The 18,993-nt window shown below is 28.0% G+C and overlaps 3 protein-coding genes across 10 annotated transcripts in view; all 3 read left to right on the top strand.

Annotated features, from left to right (window-relative positions):
- The first annotated feature begins 5,157 nt into the window (after positions 1-5,157).
- On the top strand, positions 5,158-7,975 carry LOC140674490 (B9 domain-containing protein 2-like). 2 transcript variants are annotated; one of them, XM_072908057.1, is made up of 4 exons: positions 5,158-6,144; positions 7,137-7,377; positions 7,454-7,714; positions 7,797-7,975. In XM_072908057.1, the coding sequence occupies exons 2-4, from the start codon at positions 7,290-7,292 to the stop codon at positions 7,973-7,975; spliced, it is 528 nt and encodes a 175-aa protein (XP_072764158.1). In that variant the 5' UTR covers positions 5,158-6,144; positions 7,137-7,289. The 2 variants fall into 2 exon arrangements, with proteins under 2 accessions (XP_072764158.1, XP_072764159.1); XM_072908058.1 differs by lacking the exon at positions 5,158-6,144 and having other exon boundaries at positions 7,120-7,377.
- A 190-nt stretch (positions 7,976-8,165) lies between these two features.
- Positions 8,166-12,158, top strand: LOC140674489 (tectonic-3). 3 transcript variants are annotated; one of them, XM_072908054.1, is made up of 5 exons: positions 8,166-8,513; positions 8,769-9,002; positions 9,478-9,634; positions 10,442-10,632; positions 11,021-12,158. In XM_072908054.1, the coding sequence occupies exons 1-5, from the start codon at positions 8,169-8,171 to the stop codon at positions 12,083-12,085; spliced, it is 1,992 nt and encodes a 663-aa protein (XP_072764155.1). In that variant the 5' UTR covers positions 8,166-8,168; the 3' UTR covers positions 12,086-12,158. The 3 variants fall into 3 exon arrangements, with proteins under 3 accessions (XP_072764155.1, XP_072764157.1, XP_072764156.1); XM_072908056.1 differs by having other exon boundaries at positions 8,332-8,496; XM_072908055.1 differs by having other exon boundaries at positions 8,332-8,502.
- A 1,167-nt stretch (positions 12,159-13,325) lies between these two features.
- Rhogef2 (Rho guanine nucleotide exchange factor 2) overlaps positions 13,326-18,993 on the top strand; it is a 35,461-nt gene continuing 29,793 nt past the window's right edge. For 3 of the 5 annotated variants that reach the window (XR_012048288.1, XM_072908799.1, XM_072908797.1), the window contains exons 1-3: positions 13,327-13,915; positions 16,893-17,111; positions 17,845-17,894. Coding sequence is in view for 4 of the 5 variants with exons in the window: in XM_072908799.1 (XP_072764900.1) it covers positions 16,937-17,111; positions 17,845-17,894 (225 nt within the window). In the remaining variant the exon portion in view is untranslated. Of the gene's footprint in view, positions 13,916-16,892; positions 17,112-17,844; positions 17,895-18,993 lie in introns of all 5 variants that reach the window. The other 2 variants (XM_072908800.1, XM_072908798.1) reach the window with 2 other exon arrangements.

Genomic DNA, 18,993 nt, shown 5'->3' with positions numbered 1-18,993 from the left:
TTATTTCTATAAGAACGCGAGGCTAGTTTGGTAGTAGGTCGTAGATGAATGAGCTAGGTGACCGAGTTCTAGTGCAAAGCCTTGTGCCTTCAGCAGCGGATATCGGCTCACCACAAACAGAAAATAAAGAAAAATACGTGAAAATTAACCGTCCGTCTTAATCTTTTAATGAAAAAGAAAAAGCACTTGCTATGAAAATTGTAAGTGAAATCAAGCGAGTTTGGCGCATTGTTGTTATAACGATGAAGATAGAGAAAAAAGAAAGATAGAGAAAGAGAGAGAGAGAGAGAGAGAGAGAGAGAGAGAGAGAGTGCGTGAGTGAGTGAAAGAGAAAGGGCAAGATAGGTGGGAGACATAAAGAATAGACTGCGAAAGTAAATTATTAAGAATGGCTATAGTTGATAGAACATTTTGAAAAAAAATAATAATTATAAAACGCGAGGATTGTAAGATGAGAGTTAAATAAGAATTGTGCAAAAAGTTCTTATAGTTTGCAGAAATCATAACAGAATATAATAACACACTTAATCTCTAATGATTAGAATTAAAGAATGAATACAAACGATGACAAAGAATTCTTGGATTCTTGGATCTTTAGATTTTTAAGGCTCCCGTTATTCTTAAGAGTTTGAATCCTCGACATACTCGAATTCTTAGATTCTTGGATTCCAAGATTCTCGGATTCTTAATCCCTCGAATAATTAAATCCTTGAATTCACAAATATTTAATTTTTTAGTCCTTTCGATTCTTATTTTTCAAATCTGAATTTAATAGATTCCTGATAGTATAAAATACTTCTCATACATATACTACTTATATGCAATTTTATTGTGTAGTAAATATTTCGCTAGTTAAATGCGAACGAAAATTAACGCGTATGTATATGTATATCTATGTAATACATTTCATATGTACATATACATATATATATATATATATATATATATATATATATATATATATATACAGTCATATATATACATATATATTTATGTAATTTATATATATATATATATACATATACATATACATATACATTATAAATGTATATAAAAGTAATAACAAAACTATTTCACTAGAAAAGATTGTAAAAAATTAAAGTAAGATAAAACTCGAGTCAAAATTTGTCTTCTCTATATTATCTAGTATTTTGACAAATATTTTTTTAATAATATTATAATTTAAATAATATAATAATTTAAAAAAATAATATAATTTAAATAATATTGTGATAAAACAAATTTTGAATAATTATTTCTCTTACTCACTATTTAAAAAAAAAAAAAAAAAAAAAAAAGAAAAAAAGAAAAAAAGAATCTAGCAGGTACAAGAATTCAAGAATCGAAAGAATTGACATACTTCAAGGATCTCAAAAAATTATAGTTAAATAAAGTAAAAGATTTTCAAACTCAAGAAATCTAAGAACTTGAAAACAAAAAAGAAATTAAATATCTCAGGATTCAATAAAATAACTTTGTAATTTGATTACCATGAATTTAAAGAATATTAACAATCCAAGGATATAGGAATCCAAGCTATGCGACAAGTTATATTACATAAAACGCGTTCCAGCTAATCTCGCTTTACTTTCCTCGAACTTAACGATGCTTATAATATTACATGCTGCTTAGTTGCAAGAAAAAGATTGTTAAAAAAATCGCATGACACGAAAACACAATTTAATAAAGCGATCGAAAAATGGCATAAGAAACGACAAAAATGAACACGCAATTCTACGATCACTGCCAAGGACGTTTACCGTCTACGTCATTCTCGTCTTGTTGAGATGTTGTCATCTTTTTCGAGATTTAAGAACCGCATGTGAGACAAAAAAAAAAACAAAGCGCGATAAAGTGAAACAATTAAACGCCTGTTGGGCGATTGTTCAGAATACTGCCAAGTGTAGAATCGAGTTTCTGTGTTTTTTTAAAAATTGTAATACATCCATATATTATATATTTATATATATATATATATATTTATATATATATATATATATATATTTATATATATTTAATATATGGATATATTCACACATGTATATACACAAATATGCGCTCACATTCGTAATCAGTTAAGTGCACTAAACATTTTTACGCGCCTCATATCTCTGTGTCTGTTCATCTTGTCTATCGGAAAAATTGTAAACGCGATCGAAGATCTTGAGATGACAACCAGGCCAAGACACTTCGCAGATGGAACACATTTATATTATATTCTATTACAAACTCGATCGAGAAAGTCTTTCTTTTTCCCCTCCAAAAAAAAAAATACAAATATAATTTGGGGAAAAAATTATTCAAAATTTAACGATGACTTGATTCAGTTATAATGACTTGGTACGTTGTTGTTGTTGTCGCAGTTTCTTCGGTTTACTATTAGGATCTAAAATGTATTTAATATCTTAAAAGTCATCTTGGGAGACCCTTGAAGGAAAAAACAAAAATTTGAGATCCCTGAGAAACTTCGGTCGCTTTTTTCGCACTAAAAAGGAAAAAGGAAAAAAAATAAATCTTTGCACTTGGCAAGTGTCTGTGTCGCAAATTATCGGCTAGCATCCAGGAATTATCAAATGAAAAACGAAATTCGGTGTCAGCCTTGCAAATTGTCATTTGTTGCTTGCATGAAACTCTCTTACTACGATTATTATTAACTACGACGACTACTGCTGTTAACTATGACTAATATTAGACTTTATACGCGCGAATACCGCTACATATTATTATTATTATTATTATTATTATTATCATTATCATTATTATTATTATTATTATTATTATTGAGATACTCTATCGCTATTACACTCTACTATCATATTATTACTCTATTACCGCTATACTACTACTAGTACTTTCATGTAAAAACATTCACGTTTATACTTACAGGGGGAACACAATGATACAAGCGCACGCACATAATTAATCGAAAAACGATATACATGAGCGCACAGATCTTTTAGTATCGTTGGACTCTTATTTCCTTAAATCTCCTTAAGATCGTGTAATTTCTTGATGCTAAATCTTTCTCGATATCCACCGCATATTTCGGCGATACTAGAAACGCTTGACCACATCCTTGGTATAAATTCCTGCTGCGGAAAATCCACGATATCTCATGAACCTTTGATGCATTCTTTCATTACATTCAGAAGAAGTGCGTTTATATTTACGAGCGTATTCATTAATTTACGTGCAGAAAATTTAATCACACGGACGGACGATTGAAAGAAAGAAAGAAAGAAAGAAAAAAAAAAAAAGAAAAGAAAAGGAAAGAAAGAGAAAGCTCTTCATCGACTTTCGACATGAGTTCTATATTTGCATTAGGTGCAATTCGATTTTAGTCTCTTTTAGTGAAAAAGTAAACGGATGGAAAATTTATTGATATGCTTCTCGATGTGGCGAGAGATTTAAAAAAAAAAAAAAAAATATTTATGGTCGACTATAATTATAAATTGGTGCTTTGGAACGTATTAGACTGAATTATTGTTGTACGTTTTTAAGAAAGAGAAAAAAAAAGTAACGAAATTTTTGCCCGAATTATTTAGTCGGCAAATATTATTTCTATTTGGAACGTTTTATACATATATGTATACATATTATACACACACACACATATACACACACACACACACACTATATATATATATATATAATATATATGAAAATTGACTTGTGTACATGAGAGAAACATACTTTTATGCGCGAGCGCACGTACACACATACACCACACACACACACACACACACATACACACACACGTCATAAACGTGCGCGCGCGTATAAAATTATGAAATGAATGCGTGATACACGCGTATGGAAAATACGTGCGGCGGACATTACGTCATGTTTGAGCGGTTAAAAAAAATGAGACGTGTAGTATGAATTACGAATAATGTACATAAACATACTTCCAATCGGAAAGGAAACATAGAAAAATGTAAAGGAGAGGATGGGATGCAAAAATTATTCGAAAACTGAAAAAATCATAGGATTCGCGGATCCAAGAATCTAAGAATACAAGGATCCAAGGATTCGAGGCTCTAGCTATTTAAAGAGTCGAGGATTTTTAATCCAAGGACCTAGAAATTTCATGGACCTAATAAAAAGTTCGCGAAACATATGGATACGGATATTTGTTACCTATGAATTTTAGAGAACGCGAGAATTTTAAGAAAATTGTAATGAAATTAACGAAACAAAAAAAAAACGCAAATATCTAAAAATCGATGACTTTCTCTCCAAATAATAATATATAAATGTTCGAATCCAAGGATCCCGGTATTCATACATTCTCCATTATAGACACGCAACGATACATGTGTACATCAATTATATTATATTCTAATGATTACTAATTAATAATCCTACAATAATCTTAACAATCATTAACTAAAAAACGATTTAGTTAATGAATATCATTAACTAAACTTTAAGCATATAACAGTTGAATGATCTGATTGAAGAAAAGAGAAGTAGCAATGTTGAATGAATGGCTGTGTGAAAGAGAGAGAGAGAAAGAGAGACGAAAGGAATACAAAAATTACAATTAAGTAGTGACAGAAACGAGAAAAACAAGAATTGTGTGTGGGCGACAGCTAATGACATGTTTGCCATTTAAGTCAGTGTGTATTTTTTTTCAGAAAATAAAATAAAATAACGCATACTGCGCTCTTCATGACATAGTTTTGGAGTAAAATATAATTAAATGGAATTAACCAAGCTCTTTGATAACATTTTGATAACTCCCTCTCATATATATATATATATATATATATATATATATATATATCACACTTTTTATTTGAGATTTTTCGATATAAGTTTGTGCGACACTTATCGCAAATGTCAGATTTCTACCAGAGACGGGCAAAATTTTATTCGAATAATAGAGATAAAGGATAATTTGTTTATAAATGACAAATTTTACTCAAAAATTATTCGATTGAATAATTATTTAAATAAGTTTTTATTTAAATAATTATTTCACTAATGTCCTTACTACTTTTTATTATTTTTTATATGAACAATATTATCGCACACATTCTCAAATATTATAATAATCATTTTATACAAATAACGATTATTTATATAACTGTGATAAATAAAGCTACTGCATATTTATTATTGGAAACATTTTATTTTTAAAAGATATTAGAAAAATGACAAAAGAAACTAAATAAAAAAGGAAATCTTATAAAATATACATGATAAAAACTATAGTAGATATCACAAATAGAAAATAATGCAAATTGAATAATACGAGTAGTGAATAGTACAAATAATACAAATAAAATTTTATAATATATCAAGCTAGATAAGAATACATTCGAATAATGCCCATCTCTGAATTCCACAAATGTTTCAATTTAAACTTTCTTTTTAACACATGTTTAATGTCAAAGATTCTCTAAAATAATCTCTAGTCCCTTATATTCAATATTAAATATTACAAATATCTCCCTCTTCCCCTTCCTTGATTTTACGATAATTTATCATAAACATTCAACGAATATATATTTATGAATTTTTAAAGTTCCGAACACACGTTTATTTTCTATTTAACAGCCAGTCATGTGACATTGTGTTTAATTATGAGTTTTCTGCTACAGAGCTCTGTAAAGAAATGTAGATAAATGTGTATTTATTTTGAGACTAAGTACTGAGAACACTTTGATTAACCAAGCAGAAATCTAAGAATTTGAGTGTCGAATGGCAAACAAAGCGAACAAGCATCTGTTGTTACTAATTGGTAGTCATAACGACACATGTGTCAACATTGGAATTGGAGTGTGCATCGTGATCGTGCATCGGTCAGACGTTCGGTCGTGAAGTAGAAGGATTCGATCATTTTATTTGTAAAAATCATTTTGATTGTAGAATTTTATTGGAAAGATTTAAAATACTTTGCATAAAATAATCTCATTGTTAGTTATGTTTCAATTTATTTTTCTACATCATTAATTTAATATCAAGTTAAAAAGAAATACAGCTATCTTATAAATTGAATGATAGTCAAAAATGTGAAACAAAATACTGTTGCTGTGGATAAATATAATTTAACAATTTCATTCCGACAAAGATCTTAAAAGTTTAAAACAATACATTATAAAAGCAATTTCTTTTCGCAGTTTGTTGGAAAAATTGGTAATAATGAATATTTTTATACAAAGACATTTTATTAAAAACATATTATTTTATCATACAATTCATTTATTTCTCAGTGAATGTCTTTATGTAATATTACTGAATACTCTATATAGTGCACATAGAGAGTTCGATATATATATATATGATTTAGTGACTGTAATTTTATATATATTTATATAGACATAAAAATATGCATAAAACGCTTCAAGGTAGTTCTTTTATATTTTATTATGTATTTATAAAGCAATTATTGCAACATTTGCACACATGTCAAATTTAGAAACGTCAAGTTTCAATATAAATATACATCTGTAAATCTTTTGTTTTTGTAAAACACTTGCTTTATATTATTGTTTTGTTATTCTGAAATACTTTTTTCTCTTTCATTTTTTTTCAAGAAAATATATATATCATTGAATCTTTATAAATTTTCATGCATCCACATGTACCTGTATTTATTGAGGATTTAAGATTATAAAAAATTCGCCATGTATTACATCAAAGAAAAACTAAAAACATTAAACTCAATACAATTCAAATCATTTTTCTTAAAAGGATTTTTTCGAAATTGATGTGCGCGAAACGAATCACTTAATCAGTTAATGATTTTATATTATTTTTTTAAAACATATAAATTTCGAGAACTTAAAACTAAAAAAGAACTCAAACTTTTTGGAAACATTATCTTTTATACATTCCTGAAGACAAAATTTTTAGATAAAAATTAAAAATTTGATTTTAAGATACCATTTTAAAAAGTTCAAATTTTTTTTACGAAATAGAAGTTATCTCTTAAATAAAATAAATATATATGTATATATGTATATATATATATATAGGTATTTATGTGAATGACAGTAAAAAACATCATCTTTAATTTATAATTGTATTAATATTTACATTTACTTTTCATCGTATATGAGTATTATTACAAATATTTTTACAGGAAATTTTATGTTTTTTAAAACTGATTTCTCTTGATTCTACAGGTGACATTTTACAAAATTCAAAGTAATCTCATCTTTCATGCGAGCCCTGCAAATCTTCTTTAGTCAAAATCTTACAATTAGTGGATAGATTTATTATAAATAATTTCCTATTTTTTTTTAATTTTATAAGTCATAGCAGTATGATTTTATGGCATGGCCGAATTGCATATAATTGGGCACATTTCGTCTGCGAAGAATTTTAAACAATCACATCTACTCTGCAAGTGGAATTTTTATGTTGGTAAGATAAACAGTCTCATAATTTTAGAAATAATTATTAAATATACGAAGAAATACCTTTATTGTTACCTGCTTAGGTAATGGTTGGAAAATTGTATCAGGACAAGAAGAGGGACAAACACAAGAGAGTTGCGATATTTATACTAATAATCCGGTCTGGGATCATCCTATAGACTTGCATTATACAACTCAGACTTTACAAAATTCTCCGAAATTATTATTGCAAGTGTTTTGTAGAGATAATTATGGAAGGATACTATTTCTTTCGTATGGGGTACACAATGTCCCATTATCTCCTGGCTTGCACGTATTAGAATGTCACACGTGGAAACCTATTGGTATGCACAATTTGAAACAATTTTTTAATTTTGCATAATAACTTATTATTATTATTCTGTCAGTATAATAATTTTTGTATAGGTACGTGGAAAGACAGACTGTATGACAAATTCTTGGGACGAACTTTGCAATTGAAGTCACCAAGTGTTTTGATCAACACATTAGATAGATTTGAAATATTTACACAAAGTGTGGGAACAATAATCGTTAATTTGCATATTCTGGCAAGAAATTTCGATAAATTCGGATGCCAGCTGTAAACTGACAATTGTGAAGACAATTACAAATTACATACAATAACCAGTCGGTTTTTAATTATAAAAAGCAGAATTCTAGAAATAATATTAAAATTATGAAAAATAATGTTTCATTTGTATAAAAAGAAGAGATGTTTCAAATAATTATTTTGCGATAATATATTTGAACAGTATCAATATATTTTATTGCAGCAAAATGTTCTTTTCGCTAATGCTATTTCTAGCATGTATCAATATGGCATATGTAACAAAAATTGAAGATACATTAAGCTGTGTAAATGATACAGATTGCGGCGAATCAGTAGATTCAACTACATACACGCAAAATCCATCTTATTTCGAAGATTCATCAAATAATATAGAAGAGAATAATTCATTCTCCACTGCCATTCCCGTAGAGATAACATCCTCAAGAATAAATGTAACGGAGCAACAAGAATTGGAATCAACTTTAATGACAACATCTTCGCCAGCTGTACATCCGGTTGACGATGACGTTCTCATACTCGAAGAAAAAGAAATATGCGAGTGTAATTTGATTGTAGGCACATATATAAATATTTGATTTTGTTATAAAATATCGAATTATGTATTACATAAATGAAAGAAATATTTTAGTATTATTTATTCTATTTAGTATAATTATTTTAATTTACATTTTAATATTAATAATGATTGTATATATAATATAAAGAAATATTAGATATTTTTTAAAAAAGAATTGATCAATATTTATAAGGATTAGCTTTCTATTATGATTTTATTATCTTATAATCTTCCATTTTTATTTGTACAGAAATTTTCCTGTGATATCAATTGCTGCTGCGACAGAGATTGCAATCAGTTTCATTTGTCTGCTTTTTCGCACTGTAAAAATTATCATGTAGAGCTTTACGACAGTCGGTATTGTTACAATCGTAATTTCATACAACGAAACAACACAGCTTTTATTCTTGAAAAATTGGGAAATAATTTATTTTGCATTTTATATGACAATCTGCCATCAACATATAACGCCGACAACGACTTAGTAAGTAAATTACATACAAATAAAATAGTTTTTTTAAAGGTCTCTTCTTCATTTTTACATACTCTTACAAAGCTCTTACATCTTGTAACTTAATTGCACTGTCGTACATACTTTAATAAAGGATAATTAAAGTCATACATTTTTTAATAAAAAATTAATAAAAAATATTTGCTTTTAGAAGAATAATTTGATTTACTAATCAATTTCTTTTAAAGAAAAATGGATACTTTTTGCTGAACAATTTTTGTTGGCCAAAATATTTCACTTTCTAAGGCGAATTTAATATGGATTCTAATAAATTATATAAAGAAAAAAAACATTATATTTTATACTTGATTACTATTAATATAATCCAAAATTTGTAAAATCTTTTATATAATTGTCTAATACATTGATAACAGAAAATATAATTTTAACTTTCTCTGATGTTACATATAAATTTTTAATTTATTACTATTAATATTTTTTATTTCAGAAACTAAACAGTGAAAAAGATCTGCAGAAAATGGTAGAGAAAAAATATAAATGGAAACTGAAAGATAATATAGGATTACCCAAGTACAATTTGTCTAAATCTTATCAACATGGAGATATATTGTGGAAATTACATAATAAATCTATTGAAACAATAGGTAATAAGTATATTATATTAAAAATATGATACGGCTATTTTTATGAATAACAAATAAAAGAGAAAGAAGAAGGAGCAGATTCGGTGATAAAAGCTCTAATTATCATAATATTTGTCATAATAATGAACTCGAAAAATTAAAGATGCAATTATAATGATGTGCATTTAATTGTAAGAATTTTGAAATTAATCTGATTTTTTTTTCAATTATAAACTATTATAAATTATTATAAACAATTCAAGCCTACTTTTAAAAAATTCTCTCTAAATCGAAATTTCTTTTGAAGTTTGAATAATGTCGAGAACAATCAACCAAAAAAGTGAGAAATACAAGTTTTTCGCGTCTTAATATTCAGTTTATCTTCTCGTAAGATAACATTTATATCTTTATATTCGTATCTATCAATTCTCGCTTGAGGCAATTTCTCGAGGATATTTAAAACCTTAAATTAGAAAGATTTACATTTCTCAAAATCTAGTGTAAATGATCTATAAATAAATTATGCAAGAGAGAGTTTCAAATTGATTATGCACTGTTCCTGGCTCTTTTATTAGTCTTTATTATTAAAAATTATTTTAATTTATATAAATAATGTATAACACGAATAAATATATTTGATTAATTAAAGCCTTTGTCTTATATATTTTTATTTTGAGATTTTCTCAACATATATATTCAACTTCTACCCCACATTATTTTGAAATAGAACATTTGTCAAATAATATGGAATCGCGCACGTGCAATTTTATTTTACCGAGCATATAAATTATTATATAACATTTATTAATGAAATATATATTGTTTCAGATCTCTTACAATCTGGATTTACTGGAATATGTTCGTTTAAAAAGACTTTAAGGTATTTGGAAAATTGGAAAAGCGCGTGCATACAAAATAATTTGACAAATATGAATCGATATTTGTTCACCACGACATTCAATAATTTTACAGTTATTAAGTCTCTACCATTATTTAACGACACATTCGTTCGTAAACAGGTATAGTTTTAAAATAAAAAGATTTATGTGTTAAAATATGCATATAACGAATACATTTCATATAAATCAAATTTATAAATTAATACTTTTTTTTCAAATTTTTAAAAATTTTAGAGGAAATTGGTAAATGTACTATATTATAGTACACAACATTATACTAACACAATTTGATAATGTGTATATAATATTATCTTGTATGAAATATAAACTTAAGAGAGAAAAAATTTGTATAAATTATTATTAATAATATATTAAGAAATTTATATTTTTTCACTCTGTTATTATTATTGCAATAATAGAATAAGAATTTGAAAACAATTGTTGATAAAATTAATGATAAATTTTACTGTACATTTACTAGAATTAATTTCAAAAATTGTGTTTTTAGGCATGTCAAAGTAATATTTGTTTGTCAGTGAGGAGTCATTACTGTCAAAACTCATTTTCCGAATGCAATGGAACCAGGATAACAAGCCTTTGCACGAACTTTACCTGTATCAATATTGTAAAGAGCCTGAAATATGTAATCACTCATAATGGTTCCGCTGGTATCAGCAATATCGACGCATATTTCGATATAGCCGATACTTCTCACGCTTTCTATCAATATTTCGAGGTCCAATACAATTGGATAGATGCAAATGAAACAAGAGCTTTTGCTCGTAGCGGAAATCCTGGCTATATAATGGGTAAACCCATCATTTCTGGCACTTCTCGTGCTAATAAAAGCGACGAGATCTTCTTCAACAAAACTAATGGATTTCTCACATTGCCCTTGGCTGGGAAAAATGGAGAGTGCGATCGAATCAACAGGCATATCATTGCGTTCGGTGAAGATGTTAAATTGAGATGCTCTGCCAGTTTATTAATAAAAAATTTCACCGCGTTATCTTGCATGGAACTACAGAATCTGACTATGCGTCTCTTGATGATGGACTCTTTGCTAAATGCGAGTAACAACGCTTATGTTTCCAAATTGGGTAATGTCGTGAAGAAAGACACAACCGACTGGTTGCGGATCATGTTCGATAGGATACCGCAAAGTGTTGTCTCCGCGCATACAATCGGGAAACAAATCCTGTGTTCAGGATTACTTACGTCCATGCACTTGGATGTCCTTTATTCGAAATTGTCGGAGCCGAAAAGCTTAATAAATTACAAAATATTGGGCATTGGCATTACGTTTGGCAAGGAAGAGGATATTAGTTGGCCAAAATGCTCGCCAAAAAATTGCACAGACATCCTGCGTATTAACATTATTTCTCACGTCAATTTTTATGACATTTCAAAGCCATCCAGATATCATTTTGTTGGCGGACCTAATTTGGACATTACATTACCTTACGATTTTTTTTATCCTTTTTTAAATAATGGCTCGAAAGAAATGGAAACGTTCAATATATTTGTTCTTTTAATTATTTATGTAACATTGCATACATATATTTATGTTTAACATATACATACCTTATATTTACCGTAATTATATCAAATTTGTTTTTCTCTAATTAAAATTTTTTCTACTCTTATCTTGTGTGTGATTATATGTAAAAGTAACCGTAAATTTAAAATTACAGATATATACAAAGTGTTTCATTTTAAATAATAATAATATATAATTGAATATATGGAAATGAAGGAATCTTAAAAAAAAATGTTTTTATTTGATTCGAAGGAGAAAAAAAGGATAGATATTAATTTGATTTTGAATATGAATGCCAAGATCATGTAAAAAAATTTAGTTTTTTTAAGTAGAATTATCCTGATCATTTAAATATATAAAAAATTTTTATATATAAATATAAATTGATTCCTCGCAATATTTGGCGTAAAAAGTTATAAGGGTCAAAAATTAATCAATTTACGAGATATTTTATACTTTAATTTAACATAATTTTACATAAATTATAAATAAAAATATATATCTCATCAAATATTTATTTCTCAATTACATTATCTCAATACTTTTATGCACAGAATGATAACGAAAGAAATCAATTTATGGTATAAAGAAAACATATAGTTATTTTTATGAAAAAATATATAATTATGCTTTTATATTTTTAATTTAATTTTAGTAATATAAAAGTTATGAAAATAATTCTAATGATCAAGAACGATTCGATGAATAATTAATGTTATTTGATTGTGAAAAATTTGAAAAAATTCGAATTTATGTCGCACCCATAGGCATAGTAAGGAATATATACATGCCATCGACATATAGAATGGACTGAGCATCGCGATAGCCAAACGCGCACCCGGTTTAGAGAGAGAGAGAGAGAGAGAGATACTACACCTGAGGCCTCTGTCTGTCTCTTTTGCTAGTATCTCATTGGTTATTTTGTCCCCTTTGAATTCTGGAAGGGAACAAAATAACCAATAAGATATTAGATCTCTCTCTCTCTCTCTCTCTAAAGCGGGCACGCGCTTGGCTATCTGATTGGTTACTATCATGAGAAATTTTTGTAAAATTTACATTTGACACAACTGTCAAAAATATAAAAATATAACAGGTCTGTCGATAGATTTAGTGAAAAAGTTTGAGTTCTACGTCCACGGTAGCCAATAAAAGAGTTCATTTTCTAGGGACAAACATGTCAGTTACAATTGGCGCTTCCCATTGGCTGTCAAGGCGTCGGCGGTGGAGCGCGATGTGAATCCGCCATAATGACATCCCGTGTACTGTGGTAGTGGCTTGTGCATCGCTAAGATGGCTGTCACTTGTTAGTAGCGTAATTCCTCCTCGAGATCGATGCGTATTTCGCGAAAGAAGTCGCGCTCCGTTCGTTCGCGTAGCGGCCCCGCGGGCCGCTGCTTCTCGCGAGTCTCGCGTCTCGGGCATCCGGGATCGGCTTCCTGGATCGTTACTTGCAACGCCCCGCGGTGTGGATGCTGTGCGCGTGAAAGGCGGAACGATTGCCCGTCACACCAGCCATGTTCGTCGAGTGTCCTTTTGTTGTGACAACGTGATACAATATTTACTGGGCCTGTCTCGCTCTCGGACGGAGGGATTCTTGCGCGCGCATCGACGGCACCCTGGTTTCTTTTCTTTTATTTTACGAGATAAACCATCCCTTCGTCTCTCGTCTTGTGTCGTGGGTCGCGTCGTCTCGTTTCGTCTTCTCTCGTCTCCTTTCGTCTCCTTTCGCCCCATCTCGTTCCGTCTCGTCTCGTTTCGTCTCGTCTCGTCTCGTCTCATCCTCATCTCGCCTCGTCCGTCGTCTCCTGTTGAAGCTTCTTATTAGTGTTTGCTCGCTGCCGTCAAGTATAGATTAAATGAAAGGTAATCGCACCCACGTCGTACATTCTTTTTTTTTTTTTTTTTTACTTTGTAATCAATTTTTTTTGTCGTTTACGCGTTCCTTTTCGACAGTTGACCGAGCACCTCGCGCGTCTTGTTGACCTTGCTTATATCCCTCGCACACGCACATATTACTGATTTTTGAAATGTATAATTTTCAGAGACCTGTTCCCGCGAGACGTTCTAATTCCAAGAGCTCTAAATCTCGTTTTCATTATTTTCTTGCTATATCGAGATTTTTGAATATTTAATATCACTACATTCTTGAATACTTTATGCAATTTTTTAAATTAATATTTTTATGTCGTATTTTTTTTTTTTTTTTTTTTTTTTTAAGCTTGTTGTACATATTTATAATTTCTAATGGAAAAATGACACATGTTATTTAAACGTGACATTTGTAATTTCTTTCAACTATGTAATGTGTGTGTGTGTGTGTGTATGTGTGTGTGTGTGTGTAGCAGTCAAATAATTTCTACTATGAAAATATTTGTATATAGAATAAAATTTCTTTCTTCGCATCACACTCATCATTTTGTATGTATAGATTATTTATTTACTATATCATATTTTGAATATTACAACTTTGGAAATTAAATTATAGAAAATCTAATGTGCAAAATAATTATATTATGAAGCAAAAGAAAATGTATCTCTTGTTGATTTTTAAAGCTTATATACTAGCTTTTTTGAAATAAAGTGTAATAAATGGCTTGAATATAATTCTATATGTGTGTCATATTTATATATATATATACGTGTGTGTATATACACAATGATTATAAATATGTAGGAATAAATAACGAGTCTTTCACGAAAAAATATATATAGGCAAAATGTTGCATGAATGGTTATCAAATAAAAAAATGTTTAAAATTAAAAAATTTTTTTATTTGTAAGTCGATTGCATGACATTGTGTCTACCTGTGTTTTTTTGTTGGAAAGCTCTCGTGGACAAAATGTATCATACTTGTATGGGCATCTTGTTAAATATTCTTATTGAAACATTTTTGTTACAAAGTTATAATAACAATCTGTCAGTATCTATAGCATTCTCTTAATAACATTTAAAAAATTTTTATTATAATTATTATACAAAAGGTACAATATGTTTTGACATTACAAAATTTTTCTAGAATATTATAATATAACAGACAAATATTATTTATGTCTATAGGGTGTGATTAAACTAAAAATGATATATTTTTGCAATTAGTACAATGTTAAATATATATAATGTTTTATGTTAAAGTATAACACTCCTGTATATATATATATATATATATATATATATATATATATATATATATATATATATATATATATAATGCTCTGCAATATTGTTTTTTTTTTTTTTTTCAATTTTTAAAATTACTAAAAAATGTATTAGATTGTACTAGATTTTTAAGGTTTATAATATTTGTGTGTATATATATTTTAAAATTGCCAATTATTTAAATTATTATATCAATTACTAGATAAATTTAATATATCAGGAAGAACTACTTTATTCTACTTTTCTGCAATTTTCTATTTTTTTTACAATTGCTATATAAATCTAGAAAGATGTATATACAGTGTATTTTGTAACAAATGTAAAAAATAATGTAACAATTTATTTCACAGCAAGTTATTTTGAATAAAAAATACAGATACATGCATATATATATATAAACACACATATAAAACAATTCTTAAATAATTACACATACATGAATTAATTTATTAACGTAATACTAAATTTATAGGCTTAAAATAATTTTTGAAAAAAGAAGATTTAAAATTAAAATAAAATTACTTATTGCATTTCATAAAATATTCGAAAAATGCAATTCTTTGTAAATAAGTTTGATATAGACAAGACAACACATTAAATATATTAAACATATTATTGCTTTTATTTTATTTTTACTTATAACATAATATATTTTTATTAAGTAATTGGCTATCTATAAATATTTTGACATTATACATGTGCTTTTACTGTTTTAAATGTACATAGATCAAAGAGCTTAAAATCTTGAAAATTTTTGCTTTATATAAAATATATTGTAAGAATATACTTTTTTTTTCTTTTTTTTTGGGAAAAAGAAAGGATGAAAGAAAGAGATGTGGATTAGTATATACTCATGAATTAAGTATTTATGCTATATAGTATTTAAAATACACCTCTCATATAGTACTATGTAAATTTGTGCTCTGTAATGGAACTACAGTTTTGACCTTTATTTAGATTGGCAATTAATTGTTCGTTAATTATATAATTGCCAATCTACTGAAGATCTGAATAAAGATTAAAATCTTTATTCAGATCTTCATGAAAGAGGAGAATAAACATAAATAACTGTATGAGAGATATAAGTATTATATGACACAAATACTTGTGCCCATGGCTTGTACTGGTTTTGACAGCCAAACTTGAACTTTTCTAAAAAAAAAAAGAAACCAATATTTTTCCATCATTTATTTTAATTCTATTTTTATTTCATATTTTAGCTTTGACTTGTCAGAGATAATTTGTATTGATTTGTTGCTATCTTTATTGCTTTATTATTCTTCCATTCTTGCTATATACATTAGTATTCAATATTAATGCCACTTCAAATAAATAAACAAAAATTAATTTTAATAGAATTATTAATTTAATACATGTGTTGTAGAAAGAGAGACAAAATTAGGAATTACATTAGACAATTCTATACTCTAATGAATTAATCACCGATTAATTAAGCTTATATCAAACAATAAAATTGATAATTTTTTAAATTCACGTTAAATTATTATCTCACAAATTAGAGTTTGATCAAAGTATTCTTTAAAATAGGATCTTTGATACATCGTTTCTTTTTCCTCTTTTTTTTTTTTTTTTTTTTTAAATCGATATAACATGCCTAATGAATTGTTTATCTTGTACGCTTGTTGAAAAAATGTTCTGTATATATTGTGAGAATTATCACAGGTCGGTAGCAACAGAGGTGAGGCGGGGTGGAGCTCAAAGAAGGGATGAATGGAACGGCAGCGCTGCGACGCAGCGTCGGGGCTGGTCAGGCAGGCGCCATCAGTGGTGGAGCCATTGAACCAGCACCTATCGCCACTCTTGTTATATACAAGGACGATGCTGGATTCGGAATGAAAGTTTCCGGCGACAACCCGGTCTACGTTCAGTCTGTCAAAGAAGGTTTGCATTAAGACTCCAGTTGCATTAACATTTGCATAATATTATTAACACATATATGATTATTATTATTATTAATGTATTAGGGTGGATCAGAAAGGTTCCCTCTTTTACTTACCACTTATTAGACACAAATTGGACACTTACTGTGTTAAAATATAAAATAATGACTACTTTTTAATATCAGGCTTCAAGAAAATTGATCTCACTTTGAAGTTTGAAGATATTCTCTATTGGTAAAGATCCGGCTCTTGATGTTGTTTGAACCGTATTGTTGCATTAGTTGGAAATCGTCTTTCAAGGTGTTTCTTTAGCAGTGCAAACTAGACCTATTATTTTTGACAACTTCAAAGATTCGAAATTGTCAAAAATGACAGCTCTCAGATCCAGGCTGTAGTATACTTTGTAATATTTTAATCAAGTAATTACAAAAGTCTCTAGAGAGAAGCGCTTTCTTTTTGAATTGTCTTCTTGATAGGAGTACAGAATAATTTAAACATCAAGAGCTGGATATTTATCCAAAAAAGAAAATCTTCAAAGTCGTGCCAAGATGGGACAATCTTTTTGAAATTGTTAAAAAGTAGTTATTAGTTTCTATTTTAATAAAATAAATTCAATTTGTGCATAAGATGAAAATAAAAGTTATAATAAAACAGAAACCCTTATTTTCGAATCTACCTTAATTTTACATATACAGACTTTGATTGTTTACAAGTATGCAATATGATTTTTGCAGGTGGTGCAGCAGCAAGAGCCGGTCTTCATGCGGGTGATAAGATAATCAAGGTGAATAAAAATGAGTTAATTATTGAAATTTAATAGGAAGGAATAGCAAAGGTCTTTTTAATTATTAGATTGTTGATTACTTTTCCTTTAATACGTGTTATTTACTTCAATTATCTCTCATTATAGCTGTGTACAATTTTATATTTACACTGTGGAAAAGTTTCTTTTATACATTGGAACACTCGATGTATATAATTGCATGTAGATTGTTTTTATCTTGTGCTCGTGTTGTTTCTTGCATTACATCATTACAGCCAATAGCATATTTGTAGATATATATGTATATTGTGAATCCTTCGAAATTTATATCCAGATTTTACATGGTAAGATCCTTCGGTTAATTTAGATTTCTTTTCCGGCACAGAAATGTCAAAATGTAAATCAAGTTTTTGAACAATTACAAAAACTGAAATAGGATTTTAAACTTTAAATATGACTATGGGTAATAAATTGTTTTGAATAAATTTTAAGGATTTTACTCAATCCTTTTGTTATTATAATACACAAGTGGTTGTCACAACTTTTTGTGGCATATATAAATATATTATAAAATAATCTACATTATCAGATCATAAACAAATTTCAATAATATTTTAACATTGTCAAGTTTTTAACTTGTACAATAATCTGTATAGATATATTGAATTTTAATAAGATTATTAAATGTTTTAATTTTGCATATAAAGAATAATATTCTTGGAGTAATGTTTCAGTGTGCCATGCTGCAGAAGTTTTTTATTTTCTTTTTTGGTTTTTTTTGAAAATATGAACAAAATTGTAAGTTTTTTGAAAGTTTATACCATATACGAGATAGTCTATTTTTAAATGATTATTATTTTCCAAAAATTTAAGGCATAAACATAATGTATATAATTAATTAACATTAATTATGCACACAGCAACATTTATTCTATGATTTCTTTTAAGATCATAAAATCATGAAAATGTGAAATAGCATTAGAACAAAGTAAAAATGCATAAAGAATATAGAAGTTTGATTATTAATTATTTCATGTGCATATAGAATTTTATTAATATTTAAATTGCTTAAAATGCAATTCTTTGAGAGAGAAAGAGAGAAAGAAAGAAAAATCAAGAA

This window comes from Anoplolepis gracilipes, chromosome 16, assembly GCF_047496725.1.
Source record: "Anoplolepis gracilipes chromosome 16, ASM4749672v1, whole genome shotgun sequence".
Taxonomy (NCBI): domain Eukaryota; kingdom Metazoa; phylum Arthropoda; class Insecta; order Hymenoptera; family Formicidae; genus Anoplolepis; species Anoplolepis gracilipes.
This window is presented reverse-complemented; position numbering and strand designations above follow the sequence as displayed.